Raw genomic sequence first — 15110 nt, 5'->3', positions numbered from 1 at the left:
CTTGAATCCTGGTTTCTTCAATGGTAGTTTGTATTCATTTGACATGTTTGAGTCCAGCTGTTGCAGATATAAATCAAAAGGGTTTGTATAGTGTTTGGGAAAACCTCTGGCAGATGCATAAAAGGCAAGACTCAACATTAAACAGCAACAGCTAATCTCTCCAGTCTGATGATTGCACATACTTGAAAGGTCAAAAGTCAATTGACATTGCTAAGCGCAGGCTTTTGCCCTGCAGTATTCCCACTGTGCTGCTCACAAAGGAAAGAGAAGAAACTTCCAAGTACACCACAGAAAGACTTCCAAGCATGGGGTGTCCCTAGCAAGAAAAAGCAGAGCAGTAGTTTTCCACGCCTTTTTTCTGCCACAGCCACTAGTGCAGGAACACATCAGGTGCAGTGAACGGACTAGCTCCATTGTGCTGCAAGATACCCAAACTGAAGCATGATCCACCACAGGCTGTCAAAAGCTGGAAGGGCCTTTTGACTGCTACCTCCATCACAGTTGCACGAGAGAGACAGAAGCTGTAACTCGAGGTGAAGAAAAGACTCTGAAAACACACATCCTTCTCCTGGACTGCTCTGTGAATTCAGCAGGAAAGCAATCCTTTGGCAGATACTTCCCTTGGCACTTGTTGAGTCTATCAAGCTCTTGTCTACCTCTCTCCTTGGCTTCCGCAACATGATTAAGTGAACAGGCAAATAGCTTCCCAGGGCTACTCTCCGTTTCCACCTGCACACAGTAAACAGTCAACTGAACATCTGATCATTTGCACAAAAAGAAGAGTTATCCACAAAGGGGATCCCACAGGACCCTGGAGTCGTTACACAAGAGGTGGGATGAGACCAAAAAATAGTTCCCACAAAGAACCAATGAAATATCACAGGCTGAAAGTTGCAAGGTGAAGTTCAAAGAAAGCTTTTGGTCACCATGATACTAAAAGAAAGAGGATCCAGCAGCTGGAACTTTCAGAAGCTATAGTTAAAAGTCCACATTTCAAAGTTTCATTCAGCCATCAAGCAGCAAAGTCCCTCCATTACCTTATCCTGAGCCATTTTTACTCGCCAAGCTACAGCAGAGCCACTGTAGAAAGCAACAAGAAATATGAACTCTGTGACTTACAAAGTGCCAAAGTGAATTCAGTTTTCTTAAAATGATTTTGTGGAAGCATTAAAAAAATAAATGTCTGTAAACAATTTAGATTCTGTACAGGTTTCTTTTAAGGTTTCTTTTATAGCAGTTCCAAGAAGAACAGTATTTAAAGATGCATCATTCTGTGATCTCGGGAAAGGTGTCAAATAAAGTCAAGTGCCTTGTGCCAAATACTCTGATGCTGGGCTACACAAAAACTAAGCGCTGGCTTTCTTTCCCAAGGCCACTGAAGAACTCTGCCATTCAAGACCGACAGTCTCCTCTTGCTTTTAGTGAAGGATCAAGAATGAAGAGCTCTGTTTTAAGTAAGGCTCCACCATTTAAGAAATCATCTCAAGCACCTTGGAAAGGAAAGGCACTCTCTGCCATGAGCCGGAAGTCTTAGCAAATACTCCATTAAGCAGCACCAGAAATGGGAAGCAAAGCCACCTAGGGCAGCTGCAGAATGGGAACGGACATTGAGGCAAGCATGGAATTAGGTGTCCTCACTTCCAAGACACTGCAACACCACTGCAGGCACTACTAACACCAATGAACTCCCACATCCACCAGGCAAAGCAAAAGAGTCTATGGGTAAGATACAAGACGCAGACCTCCACAGATCTTCACACCCAAGAACATAACCAAGCCTCATGCCTGACGGGTAACTAGAGGAGCACGGGAAAAGGCACCGCTAGTTTCACTTCCCTGGCGTAGCTGAACCCGTTATCTGTCCTCCCGGACGCCTTGCGGCCACGGCCACTTCGCTCCTCACGCCGGCTTGCCCAGCCAGTACTCAGCAACACTGCACTCCCTCCGCACCTGCGGGCTCGCACCTCCCCTGCCTACCCAATTTCGCCTTCACCTCGGCCTCAAGAAGGGGAACCTCTGGGCCCCACACGCTTCAAGCTGTCTCAAAAATCAGCGTTTCAGCCCTGACCAGCCCCCGGCTCCGGCTGGAGCACAGCGATGAGGGCAGCCCAGCCGGGCGGGAGAGCGCAGGGCCCCGCCGCCCCGCAGCGGCACCGGGGCGGAGCAGCCGGCTGCCCCCAGCAGGGGGGTGCAGGCCCGGGGAAGGCCCGAGCAGCCCCGCGGGACGAGCGGTGAAGGCCCCCTCCCGTCCGAGGGGCGGCCGGCAGCGGAGTGGCTGGAGGGCGGTGGCACCGGCAGGGGCGCGCCGGGGCCGGCCTCTGGCTCTGGCGCCTGATACCTTGGAGTACTCCTGAGCCAGCTTCTGGTACTTCCCCTGCAGCTCCGCGGCGGCCGCCATCGCCCCGCCGCCGGCTCGGCTCGGCTACGCGCTAACGCAGCCGCCGGCCCCGCACGCCCGCGAAAGGAAGACGCACTTCCGGGTTCAGGCGGCGGGAACGCGATTACGTCACCACGCCACCCCTCAGGCCGAGGGGAGGAAGGGCGGAGCTTAAAGTCGCCGGCGCCACCATCTTGACGCAACTTCCAAGATGGCGGCAGGGAGGAGGGCGGAGCCGCAAGGGGGGGTGGGGGGGGCGGGGCCACGTTACGCCATGAGGCGCTTACCGCCGCCTCCGTTGCCACAGTTACCACCGCGCGGCCTCAGGGCTACGGGGCCCCTCCCCGCCCAAAAACCATCGGCCGCGCTCGGAGGCAGCGTCCGCCCGCGGCGGGGGGCGCGGGGGGCCGCGAGCGTCATGTCGGCGGGTCGCGATGCGGCCGGTGTCCCGGCGCCGTCCCCCCCGCCTGGGCAGAGTGCCCGGGCCGGTCCCGCGGCCCCCGCCCGAGGCAGGGCTGTCGCTAGGGGGAGCCCCGGGCCCGGGCCTGCGGCAGCGGGGCGCACAGCGGCGGCGGAGGGGCGGTCACGCCGGGACGCGGAGGGCCGGCCGGTTCCGCCGCCGATGGCGGTTCCTTGGGGGCTGCTGCTCAGGCGGCGTCCGAGCTTGGGGTGCGTTGCCGGGGGAGAGAGCCAGGCGCGGCCACCTGCCTGCCAGGGCGGGAGGCCCGGAGCACCCACCGTCGTGCCTTACCCCCTCAGAGGCCACCGGTGCTGCCGTCTAACCATACACGTAACACCCGCAGGAACTGAGGCGAACACATTTTTTGCAGATCGATAGGTGAAGAAATGAAACAAAAGGCAGTTGAGCCATTTCTCGTGGTTCGCAACAAGTGAGTGGCAGGGATGGGGTCGGTGCCAGCACTTGGCTCTTCCTACTGCGTTCAACCTCCGGTGCCGTTATATCCTAATGGTGGGGAGCACGGGCAGACCTTGTGTTCATGCAGTGCCTGTCAGTTTGCTTTCAAGCTGCAGATACTCGAATTCCACAGTCTTGGGGGTCATTTTGAGTATCTGCACCCTGTGGTTCCCGGGTGGGGGGGCCCTTCTCTGCCGCCTTCAGCCTGTGGGTCCCTTTGTTTCAGAGCCTTCTTTCAGCTTCTCCACCATTCAGCCATCCTCCTTTAGAGATTGCTTAGGCTGTGCTAATTATCTCCTATTTTCTTCTTCTTTATCCTCGGATTTGCCAAACATTTAAATGTGTATATACCATCAGCACTCTTTAAGCAGAATCTGAAGACATCGTAATTGGTGTATTTGGTCCTGCCAGATATCCAGCCAATGCAGGATTTTGTTTCTCAAAATGACTGGAAACAGATGTGTAAGGAAAAGAATAATAAGGCAAAAATGTGATGATACTTCACCAGTATATGCTGAGCATCTGGTGATTTGCAGGTTAAGGGCTTCCTGGTCTAGGATAGAGATGTAACAGCAAATTATTATTTTTGTTCAGTTTCCATGGTATCATTTTTTTCCACTTGATTTCACTATGTGTCTGCATAACCTTTCCTAAATAGTGGGTAGCGCTAGAGATGCTAAATCATCATTTTCTTACCTCCTTTTCTCTTTCTTTCCCTTAAGTAGGAGTAGATAGTTGGTGCCTGAAATCGAAGCTAATCCTTTTCCTTAGTTTTAAGGCTTTGATGATGTGTGCTATTCTTTTGCTTATCATAGTAGTGTTGGCAAGCACTAAATATGATATGGTGGCCAGATTAGTAAATATGTTTGTATCTCCACAGGAAGTCTTAATGTTGGAGGACATGTCGTTGATCTCCAAGAACAGAGACTGCGCATTTTTAGGAAGTCTAAAAGGGGAAAAAAGCAAAACACATATTGTCACTATTCGTCCAAATGATCTTGCTGCTGTTCTGCGTGACCAGAAGAGCTTAAATAGCAATACTGGAATAAGAAATAAGGAAGCTCCAGTTTTTAAAATTAAAGCCATGATAGTCCTTCCAGTCCATTTTGTATTCCCTACAGAAGTTCTTAACAAAATAAATGCAGTTTGCATTCAGCACACCAGGGTTAGCAGCAGCACACCTTGCATGGTATGTCCTCGCATGTCAGTGCAGTAAATTTTATACTGGAAAATTATTAAAAACCTTTACAATTGATTCTAAGCCTGTGTTTTTAGGTTTGCATTTTCTAGAATGTCTTCCATGAAACGTTAGATTGAAACGCTCTGAACGTACGTTGCGAAACACAGTATTCCTGGTTTGTGCTGTGTTCAAAGATGCTTTTGTGATAAAATTTTCTCCTTGTATCTGCTGCAGTGAATGCTGGCAGAGGGGTTTCACAGCTGAAAGCTGGGAAAGGGAGCTGAGGGAATTACAGTGCCTAGTTGTAGCAGAATGAATTGCTTTTCCACTGACAACAACGGTGTTTCTGACTGGGCAGCTAGCATTCAGGGTGGAGGAACACAGAATTTATTTGCCTGCATCCATCCAGAATGGCACGATCCAAATGTACATTATATAGGGCATTTATCATAGGAGGTAATGCCAGTTTCTTAAGACACAAGAGAACAGAGTGAATCAAAAGATGGGTGCTTTTACTGCTTAAAGGCTGCAAAGCTGAGAGCTGACTGCAGGATTTTTAGGCTCATCAGAACAGCTCTACTTCAGTGTATTTTAAGCGTCAGGCCAGGCTCTTGTATTTTAAAGTGCTCCTGTCTCTTACCCAGTTTTTCATGAGTCTTGGAGTCCCTATAAAGTTATGAGCATACAGTGTTGTAATTTGTCACTGTTCCGTGGTGGTAATTGGTGAACAGCTTGAGTCGAAGTTCCCCAAATATACAGGTAACAACAGTTATGTGGCTTCGTTTTTTGTTTGGGTTTGTTTTCTTTTTAACTTTCTCATAGGAAATTCTCGGATTCATCTTTTTGATTTGTCATTGCAACTGCAGTGCTACTTCCCCTAGTTTCAGCTGTGAAAAAATGTCTTTATTGTGCTGTTTCCTCATAAGCACTTTCTTAATACTCATCTCTCCCTAGAGAGCAAGGTTGTCCAACCACTGCACCGGAGGGGTGCACAATCCATGTTGCTGCAGCGTGGTGTCGTAATGCTTCCTGATCAGTGACTCAGTTTGTAATTGCAAAGGACTGATCCCATCATCAGAAGTTCAGAGTGGGAGAGGTCAAGTGAGTGGAATGCCAAGCAGCGTGGGGTGGTTGCCACAGGACCTTCTGCAAATCCACCCGTATGAATATAAGTACACGTTACAGCAGCAGCTCTTAATGCAAGCTAAAACATGATGTGTTGATCAAAGAAATCCCTTACAAGGGTCATAGCATTTTTGCTTGTCTTGTTGGCTTTTGTGGGGGAGAAGCAAAGGATACACAGTAGAACAGAGGCTGTCCTTTTCTTATGTCTGCGCTCAGCAGCTAGCATAATGGGTGTTGAATTTTAGATGCTGTCTCAAGACAAATAATTTATTTAAGAATTACAGTGATTGTTTCGATATGTTCTATTTTCAAGCTCACTTATCCTCCCTTCCCTGCTCAAACAGTGCCTTCCCCTCTCTCTGATTAGTCAGAACTTGTACTCACATACCCTGTGAATAGGTGCATGTAGAGAAATAAACAAAGAATATATTTTGAATCATCCAGGATGTTTACTGTGCTTTGGGAAAATAAACTTCATTGTCATCACTTACATGCTTACAAGTATTCACAACAAAAGGGTTTCTAAGAAAAAAAGTCAAAAAAGATTGGAAGGGAGCCATCTTCAGTCATCAGACTATCACGAGCAATGCATAAACCACATCCTCAGAAGCTGCAAACACCCTAAACTGGTGTTTTGTTTCTGTTATCTTAGCAACGGCAAGTATGAACAGCAGGATACATGCTCGTTATTTCTCATGGTGACTGTAACAAACCATTTGTTATATATAACCTTTCACCCCTTTCAAAATCTGATTGTTCTGATAAAATAAAAAAAAGCCAAGTACTCAAAAAAAAAAAAAAAAGAGTATATGCATGTACAGATATGCATTTCATGGGACACTTTCTTTTAATTATTTGTAGTCTTCATTGTCATAATTTCAGTGTTTCTGTAGCATTTAAAAATAGAAATGAAAACAAATCTCTGTCTGTTGCATCTCTTCCTAGTCCGTAGGATAAATAGCTTGAGTCATCTATAGGGTGTGTGCATGGCCGGGGGAGTGGTGCCTTTGTGTAAAAAGAAAATGCTGAGAACAAGAAGATGGAAAAACTGAGCAGGCAGCCACCTGTGATAATTCAGAGTTGACTTTGCAGCTCACATTCCACTTGGGTACAACATATACCGGCCGTTGGTGTAAGAGCAGCAACTTCTGTATCTTCACAGCAAGTCCTTACTGATACTCGCTGCACAAACCAGCAGAACTTAGTAACAGCTGAAAAAGTTTATGTTTCCTCCATTTTTTTTGAATGGGGAATTCCCCCTCTTCCAGGAAAATGAAACCTCTTGCCTAGCTCTGCCATCTTTTGATGAAGGTCTACACATCATCTACAGCCTCATTTCCTGAATCTCTTCACGCTTGCAGGGGCCGCAGCTGAGAAACGCTGGCCCAGCTACGACTGCCTGCACTCAGATTCTACAGTCTTGTACGTTTGCTGGAGGCAGAAAAAGAAAAGCAATGTACATTAAATCCCGAGAGACAAATTATCTGATTTCGTAGATAAAGACAGAAGACTGAATTGAGAAGCAACATTATGAAGACTGTACAGTGAGAAATGGATGCTCTTTCACATACACAAGTTGTGGACACAGACCTGCAAGTCTTTGAAGGAAGTCCTGACTTGCCCATGCAAGTAACGTCAACAAACCAGGAGCTGTTACCTGCAGCAAAGGTGGCATGGGTTTGTCTTAGTTTTCTCAAATCTCCAGAGACAGACAGATGAGCACAGAAAGGAGAGAGATCTGGCAGATTTACCGCTAGTTTAGGAAACATTTTAATCAGAACCATTCCTGTCCATGAACATTTTTATTTTTAAAATTATTGTGGCACCTCCAGAAATAATTTGGACTTTTGGAATGAGCTAAAGCCAGGTCTTTGGTGTGTAAACACTGTCGTGGAAAAAGAAGAGGGATGGAGGAGACGTGGGGCAGGGTTCTTTCCCTGACAGAGCACGGGGAAAAGGCACAACATGCCATGCAGAAGGAGAAAGCGATAAACAGTTATTGGTACATCATAAGACCAGCAATGGGAAATGTGCACTTGAAGCAGTGGAAGGGCGGACGCCCCAGGAGGGTCGAAAAGCAGCAGGGGAATATTTACCATCAAATTGACTGCTGGAAAAAGTGCCTTGGCAGAGACAGGTTTGTCTTTGGAGACTAGAAAGGAGAAACAGCATGAGGAGCAACGCAGTGTTGGTTTTGAATCCTAACAATGGGAGAAGGAACAGTCTTAGGTGGGATTACGAGGCTGAGATGAACTGTATTAGCATTTTTAAAAATACAAATCATCTAAGTTTTTCCTTTGTATTTTACTACATTTTAGGGGGGGGTTTGTGCAGTTCTCAGTGGCGGGTTTTTCCTTTTTTTTTTTTTTTTTTTAAATTGTGTGTGTGTGTGTGTGTGTGTGGTTATGATACTGACCAGTAAAGCAGCATTATTTCAACTGAGTGAAGTATCACATACCTTTAAGAAGCTAGCAGTGAACTTGAGTGCTCTTACAGGGGCATGTGTAGTAATTAATCAAGGAATGACACTATCAGTCAGAAACATTTTCCTTTTTTTTTTTTTTTTTTAAATATGGAAGTAGGCTTCCAGGCCTCTACACTTTAGAAAAAAAATAAAATGTAGAAAACTATTTAAAAAAAAATAGTCTGTAGAATTTCATCATGATCTGTAAATATTCGATGTAACGACTTAAGAGTTAAAGTTTTCCAGTATTAAGAAAACCCCTAAATTTCAACATGACAGCAGTTTTTTGGAATGGTTTTAGATAAGAAGACAAGCTTCTTAACCTAGGTGAAATTCAGCTAGACATAAAAGGACACATAATATTACTAAAAATGGAAGGGTAATTGTTATTGCCAGCTACCTATCCATAAGCGTTCGTTCAGTTGAAAACCAGCATTCCTTAGAAAGAAAGTAGATGCAAGCCACTTGCCGAGCCAGCAAAGGAAGGAAGATTCACAGAATGACAATGCACTGGTTTCCACCTCTAATTGCATCCCGTATTCCTGTGTATAGATCAGCACTAAAATGAAATCTGATATCAAGATCTACCCATGGTGCTTAACGCGTCTCCTCGTTAGGAGCCACTATATATGACAAATAAAACAGCAACGCTGGTTGGGACCAGGGTATTTGTGAAGCTGGACACCAACAAGTAGAGATTAACAACCACATCGGAAATAATGAACCTTGACAGATCTAGGGTTAAATACTTTAAATTTAGATCCTGCTGAAAGCTGAATCTTGTTGCTTAGCAACAGCTGCATGGGATGCTGCAGTCACTCAGCGGATGTTTCTCTGGGGAGTTAACATTATGTTCACAGAAAATGGGTTATGATTGGGTCAAGGTGACATCATGCAGCACGGCAGCATCATTTTTTTTAAGGTAGCCTACAACATGATCGCACTTGAGTTAATACCCAGATTTGTGTAGCCACTTGGAGATTTAAGGAAACGTCTTTTCTTCTGAAATGGCTCAGCTCTGCCTACACTGTACCTGCCCTGCAGAAAGGCTCGCAGAGTCTGTGTGAAACAGCAGGTCATTTCAGCCAGCACACCATAGTCAAACCCAACAGGTGGATTTTTAATCTTTTCAAATACTGAAGGCCAAAAGAAAAGCAAAATGCCTGTAATTTGTGGAGGTCTGACTGCATATTCAGAGCATGGAAACCTCCACCAGCAGTTTGGAAAACGCGCACAAAGCTTAAGAGAGAGATTTAGAGGTGCCCTTACTGAAAATAACCAAAAATTTAGTTTGCTGAGCCAATTTTAGCATTTAAAACAACTGGGAACCTACTGGATCTTAGTAAAAAACCAAGATACCAAGTTAATTAAATAAATTAAAAAAAAAAAAAAAAAAAGCCTTTGAAGCATGAAATCTGTTTTTAAAAGTGATGCTGTGTAAAGGTAGATATAGGCACCTACAGAGATTTTTCTGAATGCCGGCCTGCCAACTGCAAAGCACATAAGTGCATCAGCAGGCGGTTGGTCTGACAGGGACAAACCTGCATTTCTAGGCATGAAAATACTCAAGTGCTTAACTGCTACCAGTGTCTTTGGAATGGATACAGAAATTAGGTATTCAGTCCAATCTAGTATGCTGCCCATTAGGGCTTGCAAAGTCAAGATACTACAGAAATGGTGATTATGGCAACCAGCATAAAAGCACCACTCAAGTAGACATACCTAGTTTTAAGAAACTGGATGTCCTTCCCTGAACATTGAAAGAGCACAGACAGGTACTTGGCTGAGGATAGTCATTCCAATGACTCAAATGAAATGCGTCACCTTTGATGTGTCCCCAGTGTTTTAAACAAAAAAAACCAACCCTGTAGATAACTGCAAAATGAGCTGAATGGCCACCAGTGTTGATGAAACACATATCATGGCTGATGAATTTGTCCTTCTTCCTTTATTTGGTCACGCTGTGCCAAAACGGAGTTCCTGGTGAGCCAGAGGGTTACCAGGAGAGATCACAAAGGGTCAGGATCAGGACAGGTCTGATTAAATCAAGTTCCAGGTCATGAACTACCAACTTTTTCTGCCAGCTGGGGCCTCACTGTATGGCAGCAATGGAGGAGAACAAAGACAGGGACATATTAGCTGGTTACAGGATTAGTTGACTGTATGTGACAGGGTAAAGGCCGTGACAAGCCTAGGACATACAAGGCAAGAGTGGTGCTGCAAAGTCAGGGCAATACTAAGGCCAGGTTACAAAAAGCATCAGCTGAGCATCCATAGCTTTTCTCATGCACGTGCCAGCAGGCTGAATTCAAACTGGGACTGATATACAGAAAAGTGGTTAAGAGGAATGAAGATCATGTCTTCCAAGCAGAAACCAAATAATCTTGGTTTGTTTAGTAAGTCGAGAGCCTAAGGAGGGAACCGATTGCTTTTGTACTGATGCAATAGGAAAATAAACACTCTGATGTTTAACAAAGAGCTGTTTAAACTAACACTGGCAGAGGGTAGTTAATAATATTATGTTAGCTGTAAGTAGTTTATAACTGTAAGAGCAGGTAGCTTTCAGGAGAGCCTTCTGAAAGAACAGGGAGAACAAGACACTCAACTGATCTGAAGACTGAAAATTCGAGCAGAGGCAATATTGCTCAGGTGCAAGAACAACTCTTGTTGGTAAAAACAGGGAAGAGAGCTTCCAAATATGCTAGGAAAGTTGACAATAACATTGCTGGACTAATACTCATAGGTGACTACCTCAAAGCACACCAGATGGTCACAGCAACATGTATTTACTTGGACTACTCAAACTAAGAATGCTTACAGGTATCTGGAAACTCGAGATCTGTGAAAGTGTAACTGTATTTGGTGTCAAAATTTAACAGTCCTTTTTTCAAAATAAGTCTATGAGTATTTCCTCAACAAATGTCCTTAAAATACAGCTGCTGTAAGTGGGTAATTGCTTCAGTTAATACTTTGTTTTGAGAGTTGTGGCTCCATACAGAGGGTAATTTCCAGCAAAGTTGTAACAGAGGAAAACACCCTTGGGAAATTTAACAATGAAATGAAGGCTGTCTTAACATAATATAGTGACTAACAATTAGAAAGATATTAACATATGATACATAGCTGTGATTTTGTCCAAACTAATTAGAGCTGTTGTTCTCTTATCAGTATATTAAGATGAACACTAAATCAAAGATATTACTAGCATATGTATATATATATTTTCTGTAATTTGTGATTTAACTTTTATTTGATATGGTGATGAAGGCAAGTTTTTGTTCAAATCTACCGTATCACTTCAAGTATTGCAAAAGCAACTGTTGTATTTCCATCAGATCCTACAGAGGAAACTTAACTCAGTGATACTAGTAGGTTAAAAATAAAAACAGAAGAGATGGACCAATGCCTACTTTTAAGAGAGAGAAGCATCACGTCACATCTTGTTTCCCTTCTCTGATACTTCTGCCTCTCAGGCACTGGAAGGGTGCACGTGTGTGCGCTCAGTGGAGGGGAAAGCTGTCCCGGGAGCAGCAAGCTGAGGCAAGTAGAAAGTGGGAATGGGAGTATTTCATTCCTGCTAGTGAAGAGGGGGGTGTTCCCACCTGTGTGCTTTCCATAAAGCCTTATGTATAAAGACCTAACAGGTACCACAAATCATATCTAAAGAAAGTAAACACTGAAAAAACACCAAACATGACCTACACAGCTTTATCCAGGGACACATTTTTTAAATTACCTGTCCTGTATTATGCTGTTGACCTTTGAGTACATACAAGCAACTGGGCTGCAGCGACAGAGATACAGAACTGCAAGTAATCACAGATGTTTCATCAGAAAAAGATTCAAGTTATTTCTGTTTAAACACATACTTTGCACAGAAGGGCAAAAGGTATGCAGTAGTATTTCAGCAATTTCCAAGATGTCAAAACATTCCTCAAGTTCCAGGTTAAAAGGTGAAATCTTGGCCTTAATAAGAGGCTCTTCAAATATTATGGGCCAGCTGTGGATGAACCTGACTGTAAGCAAATTCTGCTATAGGTCGATAGGGTATTTCACAGCTGACTTCCACATACATGCAACTGTCTTAACCAACCTACTATGAATTACACATTTGGCTTTTTACACTAGTCCAGTCTCATGGAAGAGGTTTAAATGGGAAGCTGGGGCACTTGGAGCACCACCTGAGACCAGGACCAGGGTCTGTAGATAAAGAGAGAACACAGCGCTTTCTGTTTGCAATGCTGTTTATTTTAGAAAAGCCCCTTTGATCATCTGAATGAAAAATGTGGGCAGAAAAGTCACAAATGTTATAAAACAAAGTTTATTCTGCAATATTTTGTCATAATGAATTGCATCTCTTTGGTAAAAATAAACTTTATAAACATTTTAATTAACAGAGATTAGCATACAAAAAACTAAACTTCTGTAAATCGTCTTTAAAACGGGTAAAGGACTAAACTGGAGGAAAAAGGGTTAGAATTGTTCACCTACTGGCAAAATTATTCTAAACAAACCCAAGGACATTGCTTATGCTACATTAGAAACAAGCTAATGGGAACGGTTTAAAAACAACTCTGGTTCATTTGCTCAGAAAGCATTCTTACAATTCACTTTTAAATAAATAATAGTTACAATGAATTGGCAATTATAAAATGTTTTATATCACTATATGGCAGTAACATAATACTTTTAATTATGCACTTTTTAGTTTGAAGTAATGTACATTTATAAAACAGACTTGATAATGGCACTGGCAGTTAGGTGTGAAGAATGTGCTTTAAGATATAATGGCAGGTGCAATATTTAAAATATTCTACCTTTTCTTTTCAATAAATATTTTGACTACATCATTATTAACATGTATGAGTGTACTTTGCTTTAACCAAAGCTTGTACTTACTTTTCAGGCTGATGAAAAGTTGCAAACCATACAACTCCCGTTTTACAGTCAGATTTTAAAATGTTTGATCTGACTTTTGCAAAAGCACTAATTTAGTATTGGAATCTGAAAGGCCAATACAAGTTCATATAGTATTCACATCAGATTCATCCTGAACAGAGCAGCCTCCCATGTACACGAGTCTCATACACTTCTTCACTGTATTTAAAGAATTGAATGTGGTTCGATAATACTTTTCTTGCCAAAATATATCAGAGTCAACCATTGGCATGAACATTTTACATATGTCACTAAAAAAAAAAAAAACCAACCCCAAACCCAACAATCAAAATAACTTTTAATTATACTCCATTTATACTATATACACCAGGGTCTCTAACTGAGGTGGCAAACCAACCCAAACCCAATACTAGATACGTAAGTGAAAGGAAGGGCAGCTATTCTCCCACTACCAAGAGGGGTGCTCCGCTACTTGGGCTGGTGGCCTTTGCCTGCCAAAATGTGCAGGCAGAGGCATGGGACAACGTGGTGGAAAAGGCAGGGGCACAGACTGGCTGCCTTCTCCTTCAGGAGAGAGGGAAGACAGCAAAGCATGAAGAGCATGACCCTGCCATCCCAGGGAAAGGCTTCTCCCCTTCCATAATTCCAGTTTTCCCAGGCTGAAAAGCTGTAAGGTATGGATGCAGCTTTCACCGCTAACTTCTGATTAGTATGGTTTTATTGCTCGTTGCATATGGTAATTAAACGCATTGTTAGCATCCCAACCCCATCCTTTCAGAAATGCCAAAGTCATTATCACCAACTTCAGGGTTAACAGCAGCACAGCCACACTCCTAGTAAGTATTAACCTTCTCAAATTTTATCTGAGGCAAAAAAATAATTCAGAACCCAACTAAACCACGGAGCCAACTATGACTGCAGTTTCCAGAATACTTGGACCTTGGTCCTGCTTTCACTGGAAGCCACAGAAAAGCTGCGACCACCTTCAGCGGGAGCCAGGCAGCACCCCTCTTCAACAGTGTGCAACTGAAATCATGGCACCGAGCAAAATCCCAGACTGCTAACAATATTTCTGTGTAGCTGAATCCTCGTTTTCACATTGACACAAACTCTGCCCTTTGCAGTTTTCCATCACGGTACAAAAGCAACCCGTGAACAAAAGCAGTTCTACCAAGCATTCACATCTCCACATCCCAAAATCCTAAGAACCATTGTGTTGGTACTTAATTTTCCTTTAAATAGCAAGTTTTACCCCTACTATCCATCAGTAACACATCCAATATCAGATCTAATTGGCTAGTGCACCACTTGTGATATCCAGAAGACACACACATCTGCACACATTACCCTGTTATGGGCCGTAGGCTAACGGGTGTTCACACAAAGCAGGAACGCAGCAGGGTATTTTTCTTCCCTTTCAAGAAATAAAACAAATCATTCTTAAACCTGAAGTAATTGGAAAAAAAGAAAAAAACAACAAAAACAACACCACTTCTTTTCCTACTGTTTGTGCTTTAGAAAAAAAAATCGTTGGCTTTCAATTGCAAAACATGAAGAACCTCAAATATTTCAGGCTTGATCCAACAGCCATTGAGTCAGCGGGAGCACCACCGTTGTCTTCAAGAGGCACTGGAACAGGCCCTCAGAGCAACAGACCTTCAGCAGCATGGCTGTGTTCATATTTGAAGTAGACAGTTTATGGCAGTATTCATGAAGAGACTGACAAATAACAAAAAAAAAAAAACCACCAAAAAACTCACACTGTTCTAAGAAAGGCCTCCAAATAGCCCAAAAAATACCCCATTAGGGAAAGGTTAACTTTTGGCTGAATCCATCACTGTTTTCAACAACCAAAACAGTGGACATTGGTTTCCTAGGTGGCTCTGCTCCTAATTTTCAACCAGCTTGCCCAACACCTGCTTTATGGCACATCGTTCTACCTTTTGAGAAACAGGAAAGATGACCTTTGATAGTTGTATACAATTCTGCAACATACTTAAGGCATCCATACATACAGTACTGTCAAAACCCACTCCAACAGAACTGCTTACCCATTTTTGAACAGAAAATTAAAAAAAAAAAAAGCCATCCTCTACAGGAAGGTGTAAGCAATTACCAATGATTTTAAAAGAAAAAAAAAAAAGGAGGA

At 43.5% G+C, this 15110-nt stretch overlaps 1 protein-coding gene across 3 annotated transcripts in view; it reads right to left on the bottom strand.

Moving 5' to 3' along the window:
* Positions 1 to 2402, bottom strand: part of PPP1R21 (protein phosphatase 1 regulatory subunit 21) — a 34516-nt gene extending 32114 nt beyond the window's left edge. For all 3 annotated transcript variants that reach the window (XM_086482233.1, XM_086482234.1, XM_086482235.1), the window contains exon 1: positions 2339 to 2402. In XM_086482233.1, the coding sequence (XP_086338359.1) occupies positions 2339 to 2398 (60 nt within the window). In that variant the 5' untranslated portion in view covers positions 2399 to 2402. The remainder of the gene's footprint in view (positions 1 to 2338) is intronic.
* Between the last annotated feature and the right edge of the window lie 12708 nt (positions 2403 to 15110).

The sequence above is a fragment of the Leptosomus discolor genome, chromosome 2, assembly GCF_034619465.1.
Source record: "Leptosomus discolor isolate bLepDis1 chromosome 2, bLepDis1.hap2, whole genome shotgun sequence".
NCBI lineage: Eukaryota > Metazoa > Chordata > Aves > Leptosomiformes > Leptosomidae > Leptosomus > Leptosomus discolor.
This window is presented reverse-complemented; position numbering and strand designations above follow the sequence as displayed.